At 44.1% G+C, this 22,101-nt stretch overlaps 1 protein-coding gene across 1 annotated transcript; it reads right to left on the reverse strand.

The window, feature by feature from the left end:
• Positions 1–413: 413 nt before the first annotated feature.
• On the reverse strand, positions 414–15,618 carry csrnp1b (cysteine-serine-rich nuclear protein 1b). Its single transcript, XM_048266490.1, has 5 exons — positions 15,340–15,618; positions 7,203–7,381; positions 4,842–5,101; positions 4,212–4,508; positions 414–3,781 (listed from the first exon to the last, which is right to left on the reverse strand). The coding sequence occupies exons 2-5, from the start codon at positions 7,366–7,368 to the stop codon at positions 2,747–2,749; spliced, it is 1,758 nt and encodes a 585-aa protein (XP_048122447.1). The 5' UTR covers positions 7,369–7,381; positions 15,340–15,618; the 3' UTR covers positions 414–2,746.
• Between the last annotated feature and the right edge of the window lie 6,483 nt (positions 15,619–22,101).

Here is a 22,101-nt window from a genome sequence, read left to right on the forward strand (position 1 = left end):
GTTAAAAAACCTTAACCACGCAACACTCGATCCACACATATCTAGGCAGCTGTGCATGCTGTGAGGATGCCATTGTGCACGCCTATCGCATGGTTTAGACTCGATGATTTCAGTATGTGGGGATTTTTTCGGTCGCAATTGGTTTGCACATTTTTAGAAGTGGTGGGGACAAAATTCAAATTATAAATAGTGGTGGGGACATATCCCACCCGTCCCCACCGTAATCTACGCGTATGACCACAGTAGATAGTTGTTTGATAGTTTGATACTGGTGTATAAAGAAGTAGACTTCCATTAAATTTATATGTTAAACACTATTTTACAAAACATGAATTGGTCCAAACATGCTCAGTAAACTGTAAGCCATTCTAAAAAATGTACTGAAATTATAACAAAAGTCAGAAGTCAGATAATTTAAGAAAAAAGCTGAACTTTTTTATTTGCAGGGACAAACTACTGTTGAATGATTTGAAATGAACAGCTTTAACAGTTAAAGAGTGAAAATATAAAAAGCAGCATTGTTTGCTCTGTAGTACCACTGAAGCTGAAGAAATATGTACAACAAAAAAGGCAAACATAAGAAACACTTCAAAAAAAGCAGTGTTGTTGAAAACATACAATAATTCACGCTCAAGAAATACCCATCGTTTTCATATCTTCATGGGAAAGTGTTTAAAAAATAATAATAAAAAAACAAAGTCCACTTGGACATGAAATAGAATTCAAGAACAGCAAAGGAAAGCAAAAGGCAAATACTTTTCAGATTGTGCATTTTGCTCTTTGAAATTATGCCACTCAGACGAACATATGTATGGGTCCCACATGCATCTTCTCCCAATAAAGTCAGAACTTGTGGTTGGAACAGGACATGTTTCTGATGGGATATGTACATTTGAATGGGAATATGTATTTGTCTAGTGATTTTCCAATCACACCTTATTGGGCGAATAGCAATGCGTTTCCATCTGCCTTAAGGTCATCATGAAAACAAACACAGGCAACAGTTTTGCATAATATGGTACAAGTTGCATAATATATGCAGGCTTGATCCAAAAAGAAAAAAGAGAAAATAATTTACAGCCACAGTTAGGTTGATCAGTTGTTTATATCTCAACATTCTGAGTACAATCAAATTTGGCTTAGCAAATTTACATAGTTTTTAGTTTAATAGAAGACCATCTACCCCCATAGAGGGGCTTTGTAAAAGGCCTTTCACCCGATAATGAAGGGTCTTCATATACTTTTTTCTATATTAATATATTACAAATGTGTCAATATTTGAAGAAAATTGCAGATTTCATTTTTTAATAAAATAATTTATCATCATTGATACAGATTAGAATTCTTTTTTTTTACATCTACACAAATTAGTTAGAAAATCTTAGTATAAGTTCCTAGCTACATGATAAGCTATAATGCAGACCCACAGTTCTTCAGATAGGTAGGTTTAGTCCAATCCAACTGCTGGAAAACAACCACTGTGTACAAGAAAAGGGCAAACATGGCTCCTTTGATGAACAGGCACATAATAGTAAACTTTTCTTTTTCACATCCCTCTGTTATTGCCCCCAAAATGTAATAAATTAAATTACTGCTGAAGTGAGGAATAATTTAATAAAAATGTTAAAAATGTGAAATAGTATAGACTATTAAATACGTCTTGTATGCTCATCTTTCCCATTCACAGAAAAGAACAAGGTGTACAAGGATAAAAAATAAAAAAAAAACATTAAAGGACAAAATAGAAATGGTTGCATTTGCTGGTTATACAATGCTCCACATCTTTGAATCGGTGTTTAGAGAAATAAATTAAAAAAAGAAAACTAATAAAACTTAAGGAATAAATAAAAAGCGATATTGATAATAGATATTAGTTATACTATCCTTTTTGAATGATTTACAGCGGTAGTATTCTTGGTTTGACAATAAATAAAAAATGCTCAGTAATTCTAGCTGGTAAACTTCTGAACTGTTGACCCATCATCAGAGGCAGTTTACAACAATCTCGACTTCAAAGACACAAAAGGAGATGAAGACACGCTCCTCTGCCTTATACTTTTGTTTATTTCATGACTATCTTCAAAGATAAAGTGCTGATTGAGGAGCCTTTGGGGGAACTGTGTACCATATATCAGATTCTTAAGTTTGCCATCATGAGGGATCTGGAGTTCACCTCTAGCTTTGTGATTGAAAAAATTAAGGTTCCTTAAAATTAGGCCTTGAAAATGTTGGCATCGTTTCCGTGGTGAAAAGCCCCATTGAAGAGTCAAGCAAGAGTTCCCATCTAAAGGACAGGTCTCCAAGCGCTTCTTTCAAAAGCTAGAACAATTCCCTGAGGTTCACATTCTGTGATATTGGTAGACTTCCTCCCCCGTGCCCCCTCTGAAGACAATATAAATTAAATGTAGCTGACCAATTAAGCTTCGGGGGAAACCAACTGGGATACCCAGAGCCCTGATCCGTGGGCATAGAGCTTTCAAAAGCCAATTTTTTTGTTTTGTTTTACCTTGCTGGCTTCCCCCATATCAATACAAATATTAGCTACCGATTGGATCATGACTTTAAACATACTGCTCTGCTGAAGTTTCAAAAGGCAAACGAGAAATCTCAATACCAGGAGGGGGCAAGTGACATCAAAGCCATCAAAATGTTTCACATCAAAGTAAATACATGTGTACATCCAGTCCCCAAAGTTTTTTTTTTTTAAATATGTACAATACTGTCTATTTCACAATCTTGGTTCACATTAGACTTTTACAGATTCCATCACAGACAACTTCATAGCTTCTTCCAGCAATTGATTGTCTGTGAAAGTAGGCGGGGGCTCTGGAACCGATTCTGATAGGCCAATCAGAGACTCCAGGAGGCAGGTCCCTGGGTCATTGCCCTGGGGCAGGTTGGGATAGCTAGGCAACTGGAACTGAAAAAAGTTGTCCATGTGTTCGTACTCCTTGAGGGAGTTGTACAGTGAGCTGGGGCCCAGGCAGGGGAAGCCATCGAAAAACTCCAGGTCCGACTCCGAGGACAGACTCAGGTCCATGTAGCTGGATGAGTGGTCGAACGACGGTGAAGGTGTGTTGGGGACCGTGCAGCTGTGGAATAATGAATTGCCCTGGTTGGCGTTCTCGTCTAAGAGTTCTGACATGGAGGAGGACCTGTTGTCGTCTAGGTCCGCGTGCCTGCCTGAGAATGTGGCACACAAGTTGTCATTGTCCTCCGAACATGTTCCAAAGATGCTGAAGCCAGTTGTAGTCATTGTTGATGACGACTTGGTTCTCTTCTGGCAGTTGTCATTATCATTGGTGCAGTCATGTCGGATGTCACCGTTTCCACAGTTGGCATCCTCACTGTCGGTGTCGGTGAAGCTGAGGATGCGCGTGAGGCCATTCTCGTCCACGTCCAGCGGTGAGTGCTCCCCAACCGCAGGACTCTCCTCAGAGTCCTCACTCTGGCCCGACGAGCTTGACGTGTCCGTCATGTCACTGCTGCAGCTGTTCTCCCCGACCGATGTCAGCTCCGAGCTGAAGTGGAAAGTGGGCACATCGGGCATGGCCGGTGCTGACGTCTGCTGGTGGGTGTGGGACTCCTGCGCGTGATGCTCCTGAGGGGGCGGGGACCGGTCGCCCTGGTCCGAGTGCTCCTCCAGGCGCTTCTCCAGCTCCAGCTTCATGATGGTGTGGATGTAGTGCGTTTGCACGCGGCTCGAGTTGAACTCGATGCGGCCCTCAGTGTTCCCACAGCCGTCCTTTGAGCAGCCACAGGGGAAGGACGAGTGGTCCATCTGAGACAAAGAAAAAAAACAACAACCACCCAAACATTAAAGACTTAATAATTCAGTTCCATCACATCCCTCTGAGAGCAGCTTTGAAATGTAAACAGTGGTGCATATCATTAATACTAACTACCAATATCCCCTTCTAGGGTAAACAATCAAAAAGATTAAACAATGTCTCTAAATATATTATTACACGGTATGTTTGCACCAGAAAATACAATATCTACAATACCAGAAATATACAACATCTACTTTACAGTTGTACTGAGTTCTAGACACACCTGCAACATGAATAGCCTAATGAAAGAAAAAAAACCCTGATGCACCATCCAGTACTGTTTCGGGTCAGTGTAAATGGTTACAGTTCAATCCTTCAGGATCTCATAGCTACAGGTGTGCTATCTGTCCTGATTTAAGGCACAGGTGGACTCCTCACCTGGCACTTGATGCCTGCCAGGCTGCAGCTGCAGGTCTCGGGCTCGCAGAACACTTGGCAGTCGCAGCCGCAGTTCTCCCGCGAAAGCCTCAGCTCGTGCAGCTGGCGCTTCTCCTCCTTGTCGATCTTCTTGACGCCGGCAGCCTTGAGCAGTGCGTGTCGCCGTTTGGACGGGAATGGCTGCAGGAAAGAGCCGTCGTCCACGTTCACGCCGCTCAGGTCGATCTCGTCTTCAGGAATGTCGTCCAGCGTCAGCTGGTCGGCCTCTTCCGACTCCTGAGTACCGTTCTTCGTCAGCTGGGGGCAAGGAAAGTCGAGGAAACACTTTAACAAGAGTCTCTAAGCTTAACAGCAAGAGAAGTTACAACAGTCCTCAGGCTGATGTTTTAAATATATGAAATGTTATATTAATACAGTTTTCCTATTAAAGTAAGACAATGAAAAAAATGAAATGACTAACAATGAACACTACACCATGATACAGAATTATTGTGTTTGACACAAAAGATGCTTTATTCATTTAGAAGTCACCTGAATAAAAACATGGTCTTAACATGTATGAAGAAACAAAAAAAGCTACCATGAAATCGGAATTTGATCCCTAGAACAAGCAGCTGCCCCCAAACTCACTTTGTGCCTGAGGGCCTCCAGCTTCTCCTCCATCATGCGGTGCTTCATCTTCTCACGCCGCAGGAGGCGCTGTTCCACGGCAAACTCTGCCAGCGTGTAGCTGCGCTGGGCGCTGTGCCTCTGCATCATGCCCAGGGAGCAGCCGCCACGGCTGGGCACGCTGGTGAAGCCTTGGCACCGCGGGAAGAAGTACACCTCCACCTGGTCAAATTGCACGTTGCCTCTCCTCGTCCGTTTTGACTTCTTAAGGATGGACGTTGCTGGAAGAGAGAGAAAGGGATAAATGTTTAATGCTTTAACAATATTCATGCTTTAACAACCAGAAATCATGCAGGCAAGTATTTGATGTGAAGTTTACCAGTGCTGAGGGGGGAGAGAGAATCAAGTAAATCTCTCAAGTAAATGCCCTCCAACTAATGAGACGTTTAAAATTGCGATTTCTCAGAGGACCACTAGATGGCAGACTACACAAAGCAAAATGAACCACCACTACCATTCCACAGTGAGTACTAGCACTACTGAGGCACTAGTAAGCCTATTAGGTCATGATGACCACAAATCTTGTAAAAACATTCCTCTAAAGACAATGAAAAGATATTTAAGGGTGACGTTCTCAGAATTCACCCGCAAAGGTGATCTGGGATAACCAGCACACTAAGCTTCTCCTCACACAAACAGCCCAGCCAGGAATTTCCCTTTGGCAGGCGGCAACTGTTGGGAGCATCGGAAGCAGAACCGCCAGAATCTCAAACCAGTGTGTAAACGTTTGTAAGAGCACAGCAGAGCAGGGAAGGCCAAATGCAAGCGCACACACACAGAGAGGGAGAGAGAGAGGCTGGGAATAAGAGGCCACTCTGTCCAACTTTATATGCCTCGACAACCCTGACAAACAACCCCCCACCCTCACAGCACAACAGGACCACCAGTCATTGTCAACAGCCAGGCAGCACCACTTCTCCCACAGACGCATTTACCCATCAGACACCGGAAGGCCATTTTCATGCGAGACACAGTCAACATAAAAGCTCTATGGAGATCAAAGCACAGCAGGAACACAACATTTGAGCAACAGCAGCAAAATTGGGTCCCTTTCTCTCTATGAATTCTAGCACCAGCAGAACTAGAACCAGAACACCAGCTCACTGATTTTCTGTTGACAGATCAGATTATTCCATTCGACTCCAGCTCAGCTTTTTGACATTTTACTCCAAATCTCTCACTGGGAATTCTACTTCATACTCTCTATCCTTGACTGTATTCTTAAGAACACTGGCTTCCTCTCAGTCTAGCTCAGTAAGAAAAAAAGTGTGCCTCAAAAGTCTGTCACATTAATTAAAAATCTGCCAAAAGACGACCACAAGGCTCGACTTCAAAGGCAACCAGAGACAAGCGTGATAATTAAATGTAATAAATCTGTAAAATTAGCTGGCTTCTGCAGCTGGAGACTACTGGTGTGAATATATAAACGCGGACCGGTGGACATGTCTGAACCTGACTCTGATCGCACAGACAGAAGAATTGAGCAGGAATAACTTTTCTTTCTCAGAGACAGACATTCTCTCTAGCGCTACTAGTGAATATGACTCAGGCTGAGCAGCTCTGCAGGGTCTTGACCACATCAGACTCCTGACACATGCTCAGCCACCAACAAACACACACCTCTCCAGATTAACTCTCATCTCTTACCCCCCCCCCCCTGCCGCCATCTCCTCTTGACCTCCTGCAGCACCTGTGCCGAGTGTATGCACAGGCCTCTCGGACAAGGCCCCGTCTGTGCTGGACCGACTGGCTCTTTGCCACACTGACGCTCACTGGCTCTGTGCCCCGTAATCCTGGGAACGTCACAACTGCTTGCCCTTGCTCCCCCGGCCCCCCTCCTCCCATGATTTCTTAGGACGCCATAGAGCATGTGTGCACAGTGGGGGCAGAAAAAGCAGGCCTCAAGTGGCATGGACTCTACACAGAGAACAACAGTCTTTACACAAAGCCACACTGGCTTTTTTGCTGCCAAGCCTTTCCAAAAGGAATGCTACTGCTAAAAAATGTATGGGTCCTTCAAATCCCTTGTTACCAACGTAACTGACATGTGTGTTATTTTGTTAGGCTGCAAGCACAGAGGCAGTGGGTTGCATTTGCAATGTGTAAGTTTAACTACTGCATGGCAATCAGCAGCCGATCTAACCTAGGCCTTATCAGTTGGGACACTGGGAGCCCATTCACAGAGATAAGGACCAGCTTTGTGACGTGTGCTTTCTGTGTGGGCCGTGTGTGTGTGTGTGTGCCGTGTGTGTGTGTGCCGTGTGTGCGTGCCGTGTGTGCCAACTAACTATGGGGAAAAAAAAGGATGGATGGGACACTTACTGGTTGGAGCTGTTGCCGGCGAGCTAGGGGAGTCCAGCGTGTCAGAAAAGCAGCTCTCGCCATCCGAGTCCCATCCCGCAGAGGAGGTAAGGGACGATGGGGAGGACGAGGAGTAGCACTGGTCATCATCCACCTCGTCAAACTTCCTCTTCAGAACCCCACTCATGGCGGTAGATGATCTGCAGCAGAGAGAAGAGATGGAGATGGAGGGGGGGAAAATACATTAATTATCAATCTTATGTGAGGCTAATGTCATTAGCATAGTAATTACCTTGTTTCTCATTACATACAAACATGCTAATTTGACATCATCAGCAAAAATATGTCATGCCTCAGGGGCACTGTGTGTGTGTGTGTGTGTGTGTAATTGGTATGACCATAGCATGTTCTCCCTCCCCAATATGCTTTGTCATCAACTTTGTTATATAAATGGACATGAAGCACAAAGACTCAACTTTAAACACATTTCAAGGCTAATAAACACAACAGCTGCTGGGAACAGGGCCAAGCCAAACCCAACCCAACCCATATAGCCAACAACCTCCAGCAGCGACCTCTGATCAAATCAAACATGTCCAGCAGACCTCCACGCACGCCAAGCCTGTTAAACATTTCCAACAATGGCACTTCCGAGGAGCCAAACTGGGTGTTCTCTCTCGCTCACTGGCCTTTCTGATTGGGCACCGCCGAGTGCGTGCTCAGTAGCCCCTTGGAGGCCTCGAGGGGAACAGGAAGCAATCAATCAGGCCAAGTCAACAATTACCAGACCCTTCACCTGCTTACAAATCCAATCAGCCAAACGAAAGCATTGATCAGCAGCGAAGAAGTGCACACACAGAGATGGCAGCCTAGCACAAGCACCCTCAAAAGGATGTAGCCTTCAGCTCCCCACCTCACACTTAACACACCAGTTTTACACCAGGCATGTTTGGAAGATTCTGTGAGTCTTGCAGGTATGAGCAAGTGAGCGTGTGCTTGTGTGTTGAGGCACTCAGAAGTAACTATGCATACAGATTCTGGCATAATAAACATGATTGTTATGCAACTCCACTGAACGCAGTTTCCTTCCCTCCCCTCTCCAGCTGCAGAAGGAGAAGCCGCTTGTTCAGCAGTAAAAACAATCAATCCTTTGAGGGGAACGAGAAGGGCTCGGTCACTAGGCGGTCACCCCTCTCTCTGAGCAAAGCCTCCTGACGAGTGAGCGAGAGAGAGAGAGAGAATCAGCATCTGCCGCTGAATAATCTGTTGATTTTTCCACCGGAGGTCACTACACTGCTGTCTGCTCACTCCTTCATACAGACAGACACAGAGACAGAGACAGAGATCAATTTGTTTACAAACTCTGCCTCTTTTTTTGTCCCTACGACTGCACCTGCTGACCCAGCCAGTGTCTGGACTCTGAAGAAGACAGGAGTACAGAGGCTCGGATACAGAATACTAGGATGATCATGACTATTAAGACGTGCAAGATCTCAGGATTATGCATTGTGTGTCCAAAAACAAGGACACACACAGGGTTTCCTTTTGACCTCGTCTCCTGGGCTCAAGTTGTTGTTATTGCCTCTTTAGAGCTTGTAAGTCTGTCTCTCAGTCACACACACATACACACACCTCCCTCCAGTGTCCTAATTAACTGCACAGCCCCGTGTCTTTGAAGCCCTCTCGTGTTCAACAGCCTCATAAACAGATGTGACGTCTGTTCTTAGGCCATCAAGGCAATGAAATCATGTTCGTTTCCAGGGACCACAACCGAAGAACGCATGTTCCTGAAAGGCTGGAATCTGGGTGATAAATAAAGCTTGCAAATGACCCAGTCTGTCAAGTGAGTGCATGACTGACTGGTTCCCTGGCCGACTGTCTACTCCACCACACTTCCAGGAAAAAAAAATGAGACGGTCAAGACTTCAAGATGAGATCGTCATCAGTAAGGTCTGTACACAACGTCTCACCCCCTCCATGCCAAACCCCTCCCAGACAAGAAAACACACTCTACTGAAGATGACGCATACTAATAAAGATTCTCAGACAAGTGACTCACTAGTGGGTACAGACTAGAGAACATTTAGGGAGATAAATAAACAAACCAGACACTTTGTAACAAGAGATCCCTTCTGTTGAATCTCCTTCTAAATGTGTTTTAGTCAGTAGAAGCTAAGTAGCAGAGAAACAGCAGGAGGGCACAGAGGGAGGCATGTGAGGTCACCAATGTGTCAGACGGCGAGACACTGTCAGTGTCATCTGTACCCCAGGCTGCACTGCCAAGCTCTCACACACAGGAGGTGCCAGGGCCAAGGTGTTCCCATCCAGCAGCCAAATCTTCCTTACACCCCCTACCGCCTGCTCACCCGCCCCAGTGTCTTTCAAGGAACTGTAAATCCGCATGGGACTCAACGCCTGAGTGGCCTTATCTGCCTGTATTACGTAAGCATCCCCACAGCAAACAATAAAAAAAATAATAATTGCCTGGTACTTCAAAGCCCCCTCTCCATGCGCCACGGTGTATCTGCCGCCACAGTCAATGTGAGGCGTTACGCAAGGCCAGCAGCAGCGCATGGCCACAGCACAAGACACGCGCAGGGCACGGACTGAGACCAATGGGGTGGCCTCGCTCATAACGCTGAGCATGCACCGATTCAGCACTACGGCACCCTTGTTTAGACAACCAAAGGCTTTATATACACTCACTATATATAGTGATATGTTGAGTGAGCTGCCAAGGAGGCAGTGACAAAGACTCAAGGACTTCCTCTGTGAAGTAAAAAAGACTGATCACAATCTTCTCATTTGACTATGAAATCGTACCTGTATACTTTTTCCAACCACAGACTAATCTCCAGGCATTTGCATTCAGCTTTATCAGGGCTCCAAAGCCTGGAGTGTATGGATCACCAAGCCTCTCCCAAAACAAAAAGTTAAGAGACACAAGCCCTTCCATTCAATGTAACATTGACACACCAACACACACATTTGTGTAAAGAGGACAGACAAAACTGCAAGGATGGATGCCCCTGAGGGAGGAAGGAGGGAGAGAAGGGAGAGAGAGAGAGAGAGAGAGAGAGAGAGAGAGAGCTGAGGAGTTTTAATTAAAGGCAGTGGCCATAGAGGGAGGGCAAGGGAGAGTGAAAGGAGGAGGGGAGAGAGTGGGGGCCATCTATGGTGTCAGAACTGGGTCATTGTCTTTTGACTGCAGCCTACCTGACACATTGATTTGTTAATCTTGTTCAACGGGCAGAAACAATGAAGAGGAGCTAATCCCAAAGAGCGAGGGAGAGAGAGGTGAAGAGAGGAGGGGAAGGGGGGTTGAGGACATAATCTTACAGTCTGAGAGAGTCACGTCTGGGGTCCCTCACCCCCTCCAGCACAACCACGTGGATTGAGAAGGATGCAGAAAGAGATGCAACATAATGAACAAATTAAAAGAAAACATGGACACTGAGGACCTCATGTGGAGGCTGCGGAGGACGAGACCTTTCGCCAGGCCCTGGAGATGAGAGGGATCTGATCAGACAGGCGAGATGGGGGAACAGCAAGCGATTTCGCTACTCCATAAATTATGCATCGCTGTCATTCCATCAAGCTGCTAAGACAGAGCAATAAAAAGGCAGAGGCAACACAGACACACACCATAAGATGAGGTATTCCCAGCGGTCATCCATCTGAGAAAGATAAATCTCACGCAGGGGGCAATGAAAATAAAAGGGTTGTCCACTGGAGGAGCTCACACACACACACACACACACACACACACCTCTGATCAGGTCAGCAGGGTAGGTTGAGATGACTCTGCCTAGATGTTACAAACAGAGGCTGGTGGTATGCTTTCACAAACTCTCTGTTCTGCGCAACAAAAGAACACTGGGGAACTGTGAAAACCTTTTGGCAGTGATCCAGAGTATAAAAATATCCCCCTTCTCTCTCCCTACACACACACCTATCAAAACCCACAGGTGGGAGTTCTCTGTTGAAGCACTCTTGAACAGCATTAACTCTCTTCAAAGGATCAACGGATGATACTCATTTTCATTAATAGCATTATCACTTATTTTATCTTCTAAACAAGCCATCAAAAAAAAAAAAAAAAAAAAAAAAAAACCCAGATAGTTTGAAAGTCAAATTATGGGAGTTGCACACCTACATATCCCAAAATGAAATCGTTTTACAATAAGCTTCAACACAGATTACTAAACAGTTCTCCAGAGGCGCATACAAATCCTGAAATAAATTGCAGTTAAAACCGCTGGACTCACCAACCCTTTGGTCCAGCACCGGGGTGGATCAAGCCAGAGTGAACACAGCCAAGCAGCCTGCTTGAGCTATACTGAGCTGATGCTTCTGCACACACTCGCTCGGACACACAGAATTGGTGCTGGAAAGTTGACTTTGCCCCAGCAGCTGGTTACGCAGCAGCACGTCCACAGCTGATAAGAGAGCTCTTCAGCACTGAACGTACGCTAACCCGATCTGCACGTCGTATTTGCATGCCATTCACAAAAAGTGTTGATAGCCAGCTATTACACCTGGGGGGGCGTGGGCGCCTTGCAGTCATCTGTGGCAGATCAAAGCACCCCTTTGTGCAATTACACCCCGTTCTCTACCACTTTATCTCCCTCTCTCTCTCTCGTTATGTGCACTGCTGTACTGTAACAGCACTTAGAATGCAATCTAATGGGTGGGGTGGGTAATATCCAGATACAACTCATGAGGAAGTCATGAAATTTCACAACTGTCAGAGAAATCCAGGCATGATGACGTTGGGGGGCATATAAAGAGAGACAAAAACTCCACCTGGTGGCTCAACAGCACCAAACACCCCAGCTCTCTCTCCAGAGATGGCTGCTTCCAACCACAATCAAGAGCCCATCTGAAAAAAAGTCCACTTTTGCCAGAGAAACATTCTGTTCCTGTGTCTCTCAGTTTCTCTCTCTCACACACAAACACACACACAAACCTTGTGTGCATATCCTTCCCAGATAGTAGTGCTGGTGCAGCAAGGGACTTTAAACAAACAAATAATTCGATGCCTCCAAGCCACAGGCATTCCATTCTGGCAGGGCGAGCCCCTCTGTAATGTGGGATGGAAGGGACTCGATTGAACCCAGATGCGCTCCCTCCGTTCTCTGGTGCACTAGTGTCCCTGCCGGGACACACGCAAGAGCCAGAGATGCCTTTTAAGGGCACACCTGTTAGGGCCTGATGCAGACCTTATGCTGGAGGATTGCTTTTGGGCCTGTTAGTTGCATTCTTGCCTGACCACCACATACTGCACAAGCACATGTGGGTGATGCTGGCAGTACGTAGTTCGTAAATTCCACAAGCAGCTTACGCCGCCTGCCCTACCCCCCTACTGATGGTGGGCATGAAAAACTACCACGGCTAATGTCTTTTCACTGAGGAGGAACCAAACACACCAAATTCCTCCAGATTCCCGAATGCATCCATGAATAGCACTGAAATAACAAATCCAGCTCAAGTGGTGGCAGCACGAGTTGGGCTTTATAGCTTCCAGAGACTCTGATAAGAGCTCCGTGTGTGACAGCCCTTCAGCACACACATGCACGCCACCATAAAGAGTTGGCTCGCTCGGTTCACACCAGATCAGGGCCAGATCAGACCCAGTGCAAACTGCTGTCTGGGGAGTTTGTCAGCTTGTCATTAACTGCATGAACGAAGTCCCAATTGGCCCTGCATAGACTGCATCAACTGAACCAAATTAAATTACACAAAATGTTGCATGTGTGTTATACACACAAGTAACAAAAGCAATCACATATAGATCAGCATGGACATTATATTTTTGGACTTGTGACATGGCAAAGAGATTGGCTAACTAGCTCACTCATAGAAAATGAGTCAGACAATAGTCTCTAATGCTTGGAGACTCCCTAGGGAGGTCAGTCTCTCTCCAAGTTTCCCCCCTCTGTGTGTGTGTGTGTGTGTGTTAGAGGGGTCACCCCTTGTCTGGGCCACTCGCTGGTACCTCACAAGCTGTGAGGAATGCTGGAGAATGACAAAACAGATGGGACCCCTCTGCTAGCTTACCCCCCATCCCAAGACACAAAAGCCCCAGCACAGCCAGTGAACATGCAAACACATGGGATGGTGGAACAAGCATAGCAGACAAGCAGACAGTGGCAAGGAACCACTGATTAACCCCACCGCCGACTCTGTTTTACAAGAGGAGATGTGAAGGGAAAAGAAAACAGACAGAGTGGCTCAGCAAAAGCATGTGGTTTCCAGTGAAACACTACTACTTCCTGTTCGGGTGAAAACAAGCGACTCAAGGACCAGGGCGATTCTGGCCGCCACTTGCCTGTCTGAGGAAGGAGGCTGTGTGTCGACTTAGCCTATATGTGAGACCTGTGAGGTGGCATTGGACAGGATATCAGTGAGACAGTATCTTAATCCCCTAACCTTGCAGCCACACCTGTCTGCCCTACAGTCTGTGTATTCTCACTGGTTTATTTCAATAAAGAGGATTCCATCACATTGCATTTCCAACATATAATTAATCAATTTTTTTGCTCTACTTATTTTCTCTTACTCAAAATCAGTTCAAATTTAGGCTACAAATCTAAAATATCAAGCTCTTTAGATCTAGTGTTACATTTTTAAAGACGTTGTGGTTTAACAGGCACACACAGCAAAACAATTAATTGCAGCCCTGGACATGCTCAGTAGGCTTGTTAAGAGGAACGATAGTGAAGTCATTTCACATGGAAAAAAAAAATAGCCAGGCAAACGACGAACCAACAAGCCACACAGCAGCCTATTAGAGCAGAGTCTAAACAAAGACTCATTCAAGCGACCATAATCTGAAAGAACATGATTCCCACAAACAAGCGAGTGAGGTCGCGCTAGAGACAGCAATACAGCATACCATCAGAGTTCCGTGTTAAAATCGCCCGCACAGTAGAATTTTTTCAACAAGCGATAAGTAAGGGATAAAGCCTCAGAGAAAATAATTTTGGTGATAATTAAAAAATAAACTGAACTTTCCAGGAATTCCTGAGCATCACTGTTATACTACCCTAAGGCTCTGCTATCGTCAATAAAACAAAACAATCCCAACAGGTAGGCTGATATAAATATTGTAACAGAGCGCCTATTCGGTAGGCAGGATACACACGCTTACCTGAATGAACATGGCTAGGGTAGGCCGACGCAACTAATGTGGAATCACCTGCTCATTAAACAGGCGACACATTGTAACGCAATCAGTGTCTTCATCAAAGGCGACTAATAGGCTACCGCTGATGGATGAATTCACTGGCAATCAATCACGTCACAACGCGTCTGTCTGGTTAACCTGCCGGTGGCAAACTGGCAAGCACACTATTGCTCATAGAAGCCCGATGATCCCAATGATTAATGCTAATTACAACACTCACTCCCTGAAAAGTCTTGTAGTACCTTCAGGAGTCGCTCTAGTTACGAGAGACGCGCCACCGCAGAGAACTACATGGAATCAATTTACTTTGGCTCTCGTAGGCTACAACTAACAGGAGCAGTTATCATACCAAATCCAAACTATTGGATAACAAGGTCTAGGCTATCGCAATTGTGAGCGCATCCACCGCGAATAAAGTCTGATTTGATGGGAAATACACCCCCTGCGAGAAACAGTCCACAGTCATCCCAGATGTAACAGGCTACACTAGCGGACAACTGCGAGTCAACATAACGTTATCAGTTTGTTATGTTAAGCGACACGCTCCTTACAGTGGTTGAAAATGTAAGCCTTATTACATGGCTCATGGTCAAAGACTGGCTATAATTATTGAATGACAAATATATCGATATAGGTCTAGTAACCTAACCTAATATCTGACAAGAGAGAACATTAACATGTTAGGTTTTAATATTTTAGCACCACTCGCTAAGAATTACATAGTGCCCTTTTAGCGCCGACAGATCTGCTATACATTGCATAAAAAGTGTAATAACAGCATAAAGTTACATCGACAAACAGATGCCTCACATCTCACAGACAAACAAACTTCCCTAAGAAAAAAAATCATTACCACGACAGCGTATCTGTTCCAGTGACATAGGAAAAGGAGCATTCAAACTATTTGGCTACCCTACACCCCAGAGCCTATTGGACATAATTACAAGTGTAGTGGATCCCGACACTTACCAAGGACTAACGTATCCGATCACCATTAGTAACAATAGAAGAAATAAGCAGATGAAATAATAGTAATCCAGGCGACACTATGTTGCTTTATCCGTGCACAGAGCCTTCGGTTTTTGTCTCGCTATTGTATGGACACCGTACCAGCTGAAGCGTTTCCCTTGTCTGAACCAGTCTGCTCGGCAGCGCAACCTTTTTCGTCAGTGGAAAACTCCCTCCTGGCGTCTGACGCAGGCGGTGACAGAGGGAGAGACTGCCCACGCTGCTTCCTGCCTCAGTTCCGACTGAACTGGCAGTCCTGCCGCAGAAGCACCCTGATAGCAATCACTTTTATTACATATCCATTTTAGATGTCATAGCAATTTTATGTCTAAATACTTAAAAAGGTAGCGTAGCCTATATAATGACAATAATAGCGTGACCGCCCCCTGGTCTGTCACCTCTGAAATTCACGTAGACTTTCAGTTTGTAACCCATTGAGCCTACAGAGTTAGGCTACTGTAGAAATTCTGTATTATGCTGATAATGTTATGGTATTAACGCAGATATCCTAATATGTTTATAGTCTTGCCTGTTAAAGATTTTCACTGTGTTCTCTTCTGTCCACCACGATTTACCGTCAAAATACGCCATTGAGTCAGCTTCATTAGAAATGATGAGTCAGATTACTGTAACAGCCAGTGTTTGAATCCCATTTTAGTTGTGACGACACAACAACGTTTCAACACTACGCATTCAAGACCATTTGATTTAGTGATTAGTTATTTATTTGATCCAAACTCCAGGTTGTAAAGTTAGGCTATATATTTTTTTCTATTTTATATTAGAAGAGCAAACTTCGCCCATATGAGAACGTGAGTGTTTTACACATAGATGTGGAATAAGCCTATATTTAGCCTGTTATGCTATGTAGGCTATTATCTAATACAAATGAATCACAATCTAGGCTGCTGTTGCCATGGTGTTTACACCCCTGGCCACACAGATACCTGAATGGGCCACACATAATGACATCACACTGTGTGGGAACAGTGATTTGCTTGACAAAGACTATACCTTTCACTTCTTGTGATGAAACTCCTCTCTTTTGCCATTGGCTAGTTGAAAGTGAACAGGGTGCCTTGCCCATGTCAACACAGTTGTAGACATCAGCTGGCTAAAGAGATGGAGCAATTAACGTGAAGATGTACTGTAATGTGCCATCACTGTTGCCTTCATTCCCAGCAACACACCCAGTTCACTATAAGGTCCCACACCCAGTTCACTATAAGGTCCCACACCCGGTTCCACTGTAATTGTTGTGTGACACATTAGATTTTCTGGTGAACAGACGGATGTCTGACGGCGTAGCAAGAGACAGCTCTGGAAATGTGGCACACTCGTAATTAGCTTAAGTAGTGTTGTAATGGGTAGAGCTTCACCTGAAGTGTGCCTTTTTTTAAGGGTGTGTTTTTGTGTGTGTGTGTGTGTGTGTGTGTGCGTGTGTGTGTGTGTGTGTGTGTGTGTGTGTGTGTGTGTGTGTGTGTGTGTGTGTGAGTTTATGATGCTTGTTCTGTATGTATGTTTGTCTGTGTATCATATTAGTAGGTCAATGTTAGTGAGTGTGTCTGTATATGTGAGTGTATTGTGTGTATGTCTGTATGTGTTGGCCTGTGTCAGAGAGAGAGCCTAGAGTGTGACTTACATACGTTCCCCAACTCTATGATTAGCTGCTGTTGCCTCGGCACATTTAGACACAAATAATGTCCCGTCTGAGAGTCCTGAGTGGCCCTGTCGTATGACACTGCCCCCCCCCATCATTAATGAGGAATTCAGCCCCATTGGCTCAACTCAACTCTGCACTCGGCACTAACACAACCACAACACTAATCAACATCCACCTCACCGCCTCAAACCGCAAAAGGGCTGACTAGTGCTTAGGGGGTTTATACTGGGCGCAAACAGCACGGTCCACCTAAAACGTGTCATTACAGGGATTTTGTTCATCGGCCGGTGCACGTTCACAAACAAGCTGTTTGATTCTTCTGGAGGGCTACATTAAATGGCCTTGTTATGTAATGAAATAATGATGATGGCATGCTGAAATGGAAAAACCAAAATTGCACTAATGTTGACAGAGCATGACTGGCAAATGCTGATATATATATCCATTTTAATAACTGAACAACTAAGAGAGGGAGAGAGAGAGAGAGCAAGAGAAAGAGAGAGAGCGCCATTTAATGAAGAAGAAAAGTTTTGGCAAACACTGACACTCACAAATGTTTGTCTTCTCTTCCAAGAAGAGAACCCCTACCATCACCACCACCACCTCCTCAGTCAATGAGCAGGGGGGAGGGGTACCTTGTTGCCAGCGACAACAAATCGGCCTTGAATACATTACCGGCTCACTCTTTAAAAGTGTGCCAGAGACTTCACTGGAAGATGGCCCCACAAAGAGCACAATGATGGCCCTCAATACTTTCCATCTGCGGACGGAACAAAAAAAAAAGAAGACCACAGCTGCACGTGCTGTGTGTGGACTACCTCAACAACACATCTATTCACACATGTTTGATGTGTTACATCTTCTTATGCCTGTAGGGTTTATTTATGCTACCTACAATATTATAATCATCACTATTGTGAAAATGAATCTCTCTCACTTATACATACAAAACATGTATACCTGCATGCAATACAGAAATACAAACACACAATGTATCTATTTGTACACACGCAATATATAAACAAATGTAGGCATAAATGCTTCCATACACACATACATGTATGACTGATAGTACAAAATATGCATATTGTGAATATATACCATGGTAAGACATTCAAAGTTATTCTGTCCCCCCCAAAAAATGTGTCTTCACATTATGATACCCTCACACAGTCTGGACTGGGGTGCCAGTCAGTCAGGGTGAAGTGCAAAGTGCAGTGTGTGTGTGTGTGTGTGTGTGTGAGAGAGAGAGAGAGAGAGAGAGAGACAGGGAAAGAGACACACACTCACGCCAGATTGATGGCTCCAGCTGTCCCTAAGGCAAGGGTAAGAAAGCTGGACAGCTGGTCACCTGTGGCTGCAGCCTGCTCTGCCGCCACGTTCGGGGTATTGTTATTCAGTGGGAGGCCAATCAGCGCACACTGCCTCCCTACTGCCTGCCTGTCTAGAACCACTGGGACCTGATAGTCAAAACAAAACCGTAATGAATTAATCACACAGTTTAGGCCTCTGTCACAAAATCATACCAGAACAAAGTTATATAGAAATTCTTATGGCTCATCTATAGTGTGTATTTGTTTATATGGCTTTTCGTACACATATTTCTTTTGAACAATTGACAATACCATTTACTTGACATATTCTGTAATTTTACCAAAATTGGCATTTGGTTCACAATTCTGAAGATAAGTCAATGTTTTAGAAAACAGAAGTGGTCAGATAACAACATGTTATTGTAAAATGCTAGAGAACAGTCTCAAAAGTACTATTCTCTCCTTTTGTTTTCTAAGAAGTTCTAAGATTGTAAGAAGAAAAAAACAACATGGCTGTAATTGGAGATTGACTAAGTGAGGCAAAGGGTTAATGAACAGGCAGTGAGAGAGAGAGAGAGAGAGAGAGAGAGAGAGAGAGTGAGTCGGAGAAACGGACACCCTCCCCCTCCAGTACACCCTCTAGCCAATCACCGACCAGAGGAATAGCTTTGCTTGGAGACTGAAGAATCCAACCAGTGATATGACATCATCAGCTACCCATGAAAGGAGAGGTTACCCCCCCTCCCTGAAGTAGAGTTGGGGAAATGTGAGTTTTTTTCCTTCTTCTTCTTCTTCTTCTTCTCCCTGGTAACTCTGTCATTGGAGGTTTGGAAACAAAGACCTGTTTGTTAAACTTGCGAGCCCTTGCCTTTGTTGAGTGTGCTGAGGACAGATAATATATATCCTTTTGATTAGAACCAGTGTATAGGAAGGTTTAAGGCAAGAGCCCATATGGAAAAACAGTCTGAGCAGAAATATTTATTTCTTAAACCTGATTTCTTTTGCAACGCTGAGAGAAAATAGCATAATAACAAAACTTAATTGTGGGGTTTTCCCGATTGAATATAAAATCATTCAAATATTTTAACATTTAATAATATAAATTTAATAATATAAGTGCAGACAGTAGTGTTGATGAGGTGTGCTAGTTGTCAGATGTACCATATTTGTTTACAACTGGCACACAGCAACCTTCTCACTAGAGAAAACCGGCGTTTTCTTGGTTTCATTTGCATGTCGAGGCGACACACTCACTGTGTGCAAAAAAAGGCTCCCTTTCACAGCCCCAACAAACAGTCATTCTGTGCGGCCTGCCCTCCATGTGTATATGTGTTTTTCCCCTTCACAGACTCTCTGTGCACGTCTCTGGCAGAGGGAGGAGAAGGGAGAGGGGGCAAAAAAAGAGGGGCGACTTGACTTTGTTGTTTGCTTGGCAGAGAGGCAAGGTGGGAAGAGAGCTGCACTCACGAGTCCATTTCAGAAAGTTATATTCCATTTTCCATGCATTGATTTACAGTTTATTATAGATACCTTCTGACTTGGTGTAATTGATTGCACAATTAAGACTTCGAGAAGGTTTCCATGCATCAGAAATGAGTTAAGTCACGAGTAGAAAATGGGTGGGCACAACCCTATTCAAAGCTGAAAGGACACCAACTTTTAATCAGTCTGATTGCTCGTTGGTGTGAACCTGAACATATTAATATGGCCAAAATGATCCTGTGAATTAACTCCTGCTTTACCACCTTGTCCTTAAGTATATGTTTGGTGAGATCGAATGGAAAGTGAGCTTGGGTCACAAATCTGGAGCTGTAAAGGTTAATGATGAGTGACAGGGGGATTAAAATGGCCTCCACTGCCTAGATATGTAGCACCCCTCCCCCCCCCAAGCCTCTCTCTCTCTCTCTCTCTCTCTCTCTCTTTCTTTCTCTCTCTTTGCTTTTCTCTTTCAATTTCTCTCTCTCCCAACCCCCAAGAGTCTTTCGCGTCCTTACTGCTCTTTGCACCAATCATGCATCAATGTTTGCCTCACTTTGTTGTGATTACCAAGCAAATCCTGCTCTCAACACACAACACCAATCTAACCAACCTTTAGACTCGGTCGACTATTAATATTCACTTCTGTAATCTTCTATATAAAACCGAATTGACATTGTTATACAAACATATTTTTAATAGGTTAAGTCAACTATGTTTGGCCAAGCAACTAGCATTCAGTGTCACCAGGATAAATCAATTCATATGGAATAAATATGGAATAAAAGATATGGAATAAAACCAGATCAAAATGTCAAAATGTTTTAGGAGACAAAACTAGAAGAAAACATCATGTTGAATGACTGACTGCAGCTAATGCACCATCTTTTCCATTCTGAAGGCTAATAGTGTGGTACAACACCTGCCTACACACACGTCTGCAATCTTATAATGGAGATAATTGCTCTACTGCACGTCATTGGGTCGAGGCTCCTGTTGGGTGTATGTCAGGTCATTTCTTGAAAACGGCGAGAGCACTTCCTCATCTGGGCTTGTTTACATGCAGTGCACGTGTCTCCAACCACTTGGCTCTTCTGCGCTGAGACTTCACGGTATTCTCACAAGGCAGAACACACACACACACACACACACACACACACACACACACACACACATGCACACATAATAACACACACTCCACACTCTTGGAGACGTTTCAGGGCAATATGTATCACTCAAACACCTGGTGTGGGCACTTTATGTAAAATGAAACTTAAGTACTGGCCTTGCATCCATGCATTGATGGTTAAACAGACTGTTTCATGCTTACTTGGGTGTCAAACCTCAGAAGGAAATAGACAAGTGTATTGTTTTCACCTGAAACCTGGAATGTAGTTTTGTTTGGATTAGTTTGACCTGGTTTGTGTGTTTGAATCAATGCCATTTAGTCAGTGATTGGTGACAAAACAGCTCTCTTTCTTGACATTACATAATTTGAGGAAAAACTGCCAGAAAAAAAAAATCAAACAAACAAACATATCAATCATATAAAAGATTTTTTTCCAAATGTTATGTTATGGACAGCATTGCTCCCTATTGTCCTCTAGCCATGAGTAGCTAATTTGTCTCTCAGCTTTTTCTCAACCTTTGCCAGATGTTTTTTCACCAGGTTTTCCCTCCAACATTGTGTTTGTTTCCAGTGAAGAGGGCACGGGAATCCCTCTGAGCGTCATCCACAGTAAGAGCGAAAAGCAAATAAACCACCCGGTTTCCTGTAAAAGCCTTCTACTTCCTTATTTCCTCTGAGTTGACACATTTTCAAGCATGTGCTTAGCACCTACAGTACATCTTACAATAACAGCCTTCCTAGCATCCAAACATTGCACGGATCTAATTCGTTGGAATATTTAGGCGAAGTGATCAGGCTGTGCAAAATAATTATGATTTACAGTATGAATACATTTTTATGATAACAAATTCAAAAGGTTGTAATTCTTTCACATGTCTACCATCTTTCCTTCACTTTCATGTTATTTTCTGAGTACTTAGATGGCTGAGAAACTCTAAAAGAACAGGAGCAATTAAAAAAAACTTGAAATGGGTCTGCAGACCTCTGGATGAAAAATACCAGCACAGCCCATTTAAACAAAGACCACAAGCATGTCTGCCAAGCCTGATGGGTATCAGAACAAGAACAAGGTTGTAAGTTGTCCAGTTGCAAACTACATTAAGCACTATTTCATATGCAAATCTGCTCAGGAGATACTGGAA

Source organism: Alosa alosa, chromosome 16 (assembly GCF_017589495.1).
Source record: "Alosa alosa isolate M-15738 ecotype Scorff River chromosome 16, AALO_Geno_1.1, whole genome shotgun sequence".
In the NCBI taxonomy this organism is placed as follows: domain Eukaryota; kingdom Metazoa; phylum Chordata; class Actinopteri; order Clupeiformes; family Clupeidae; genus Alosa; species Alosa alosa.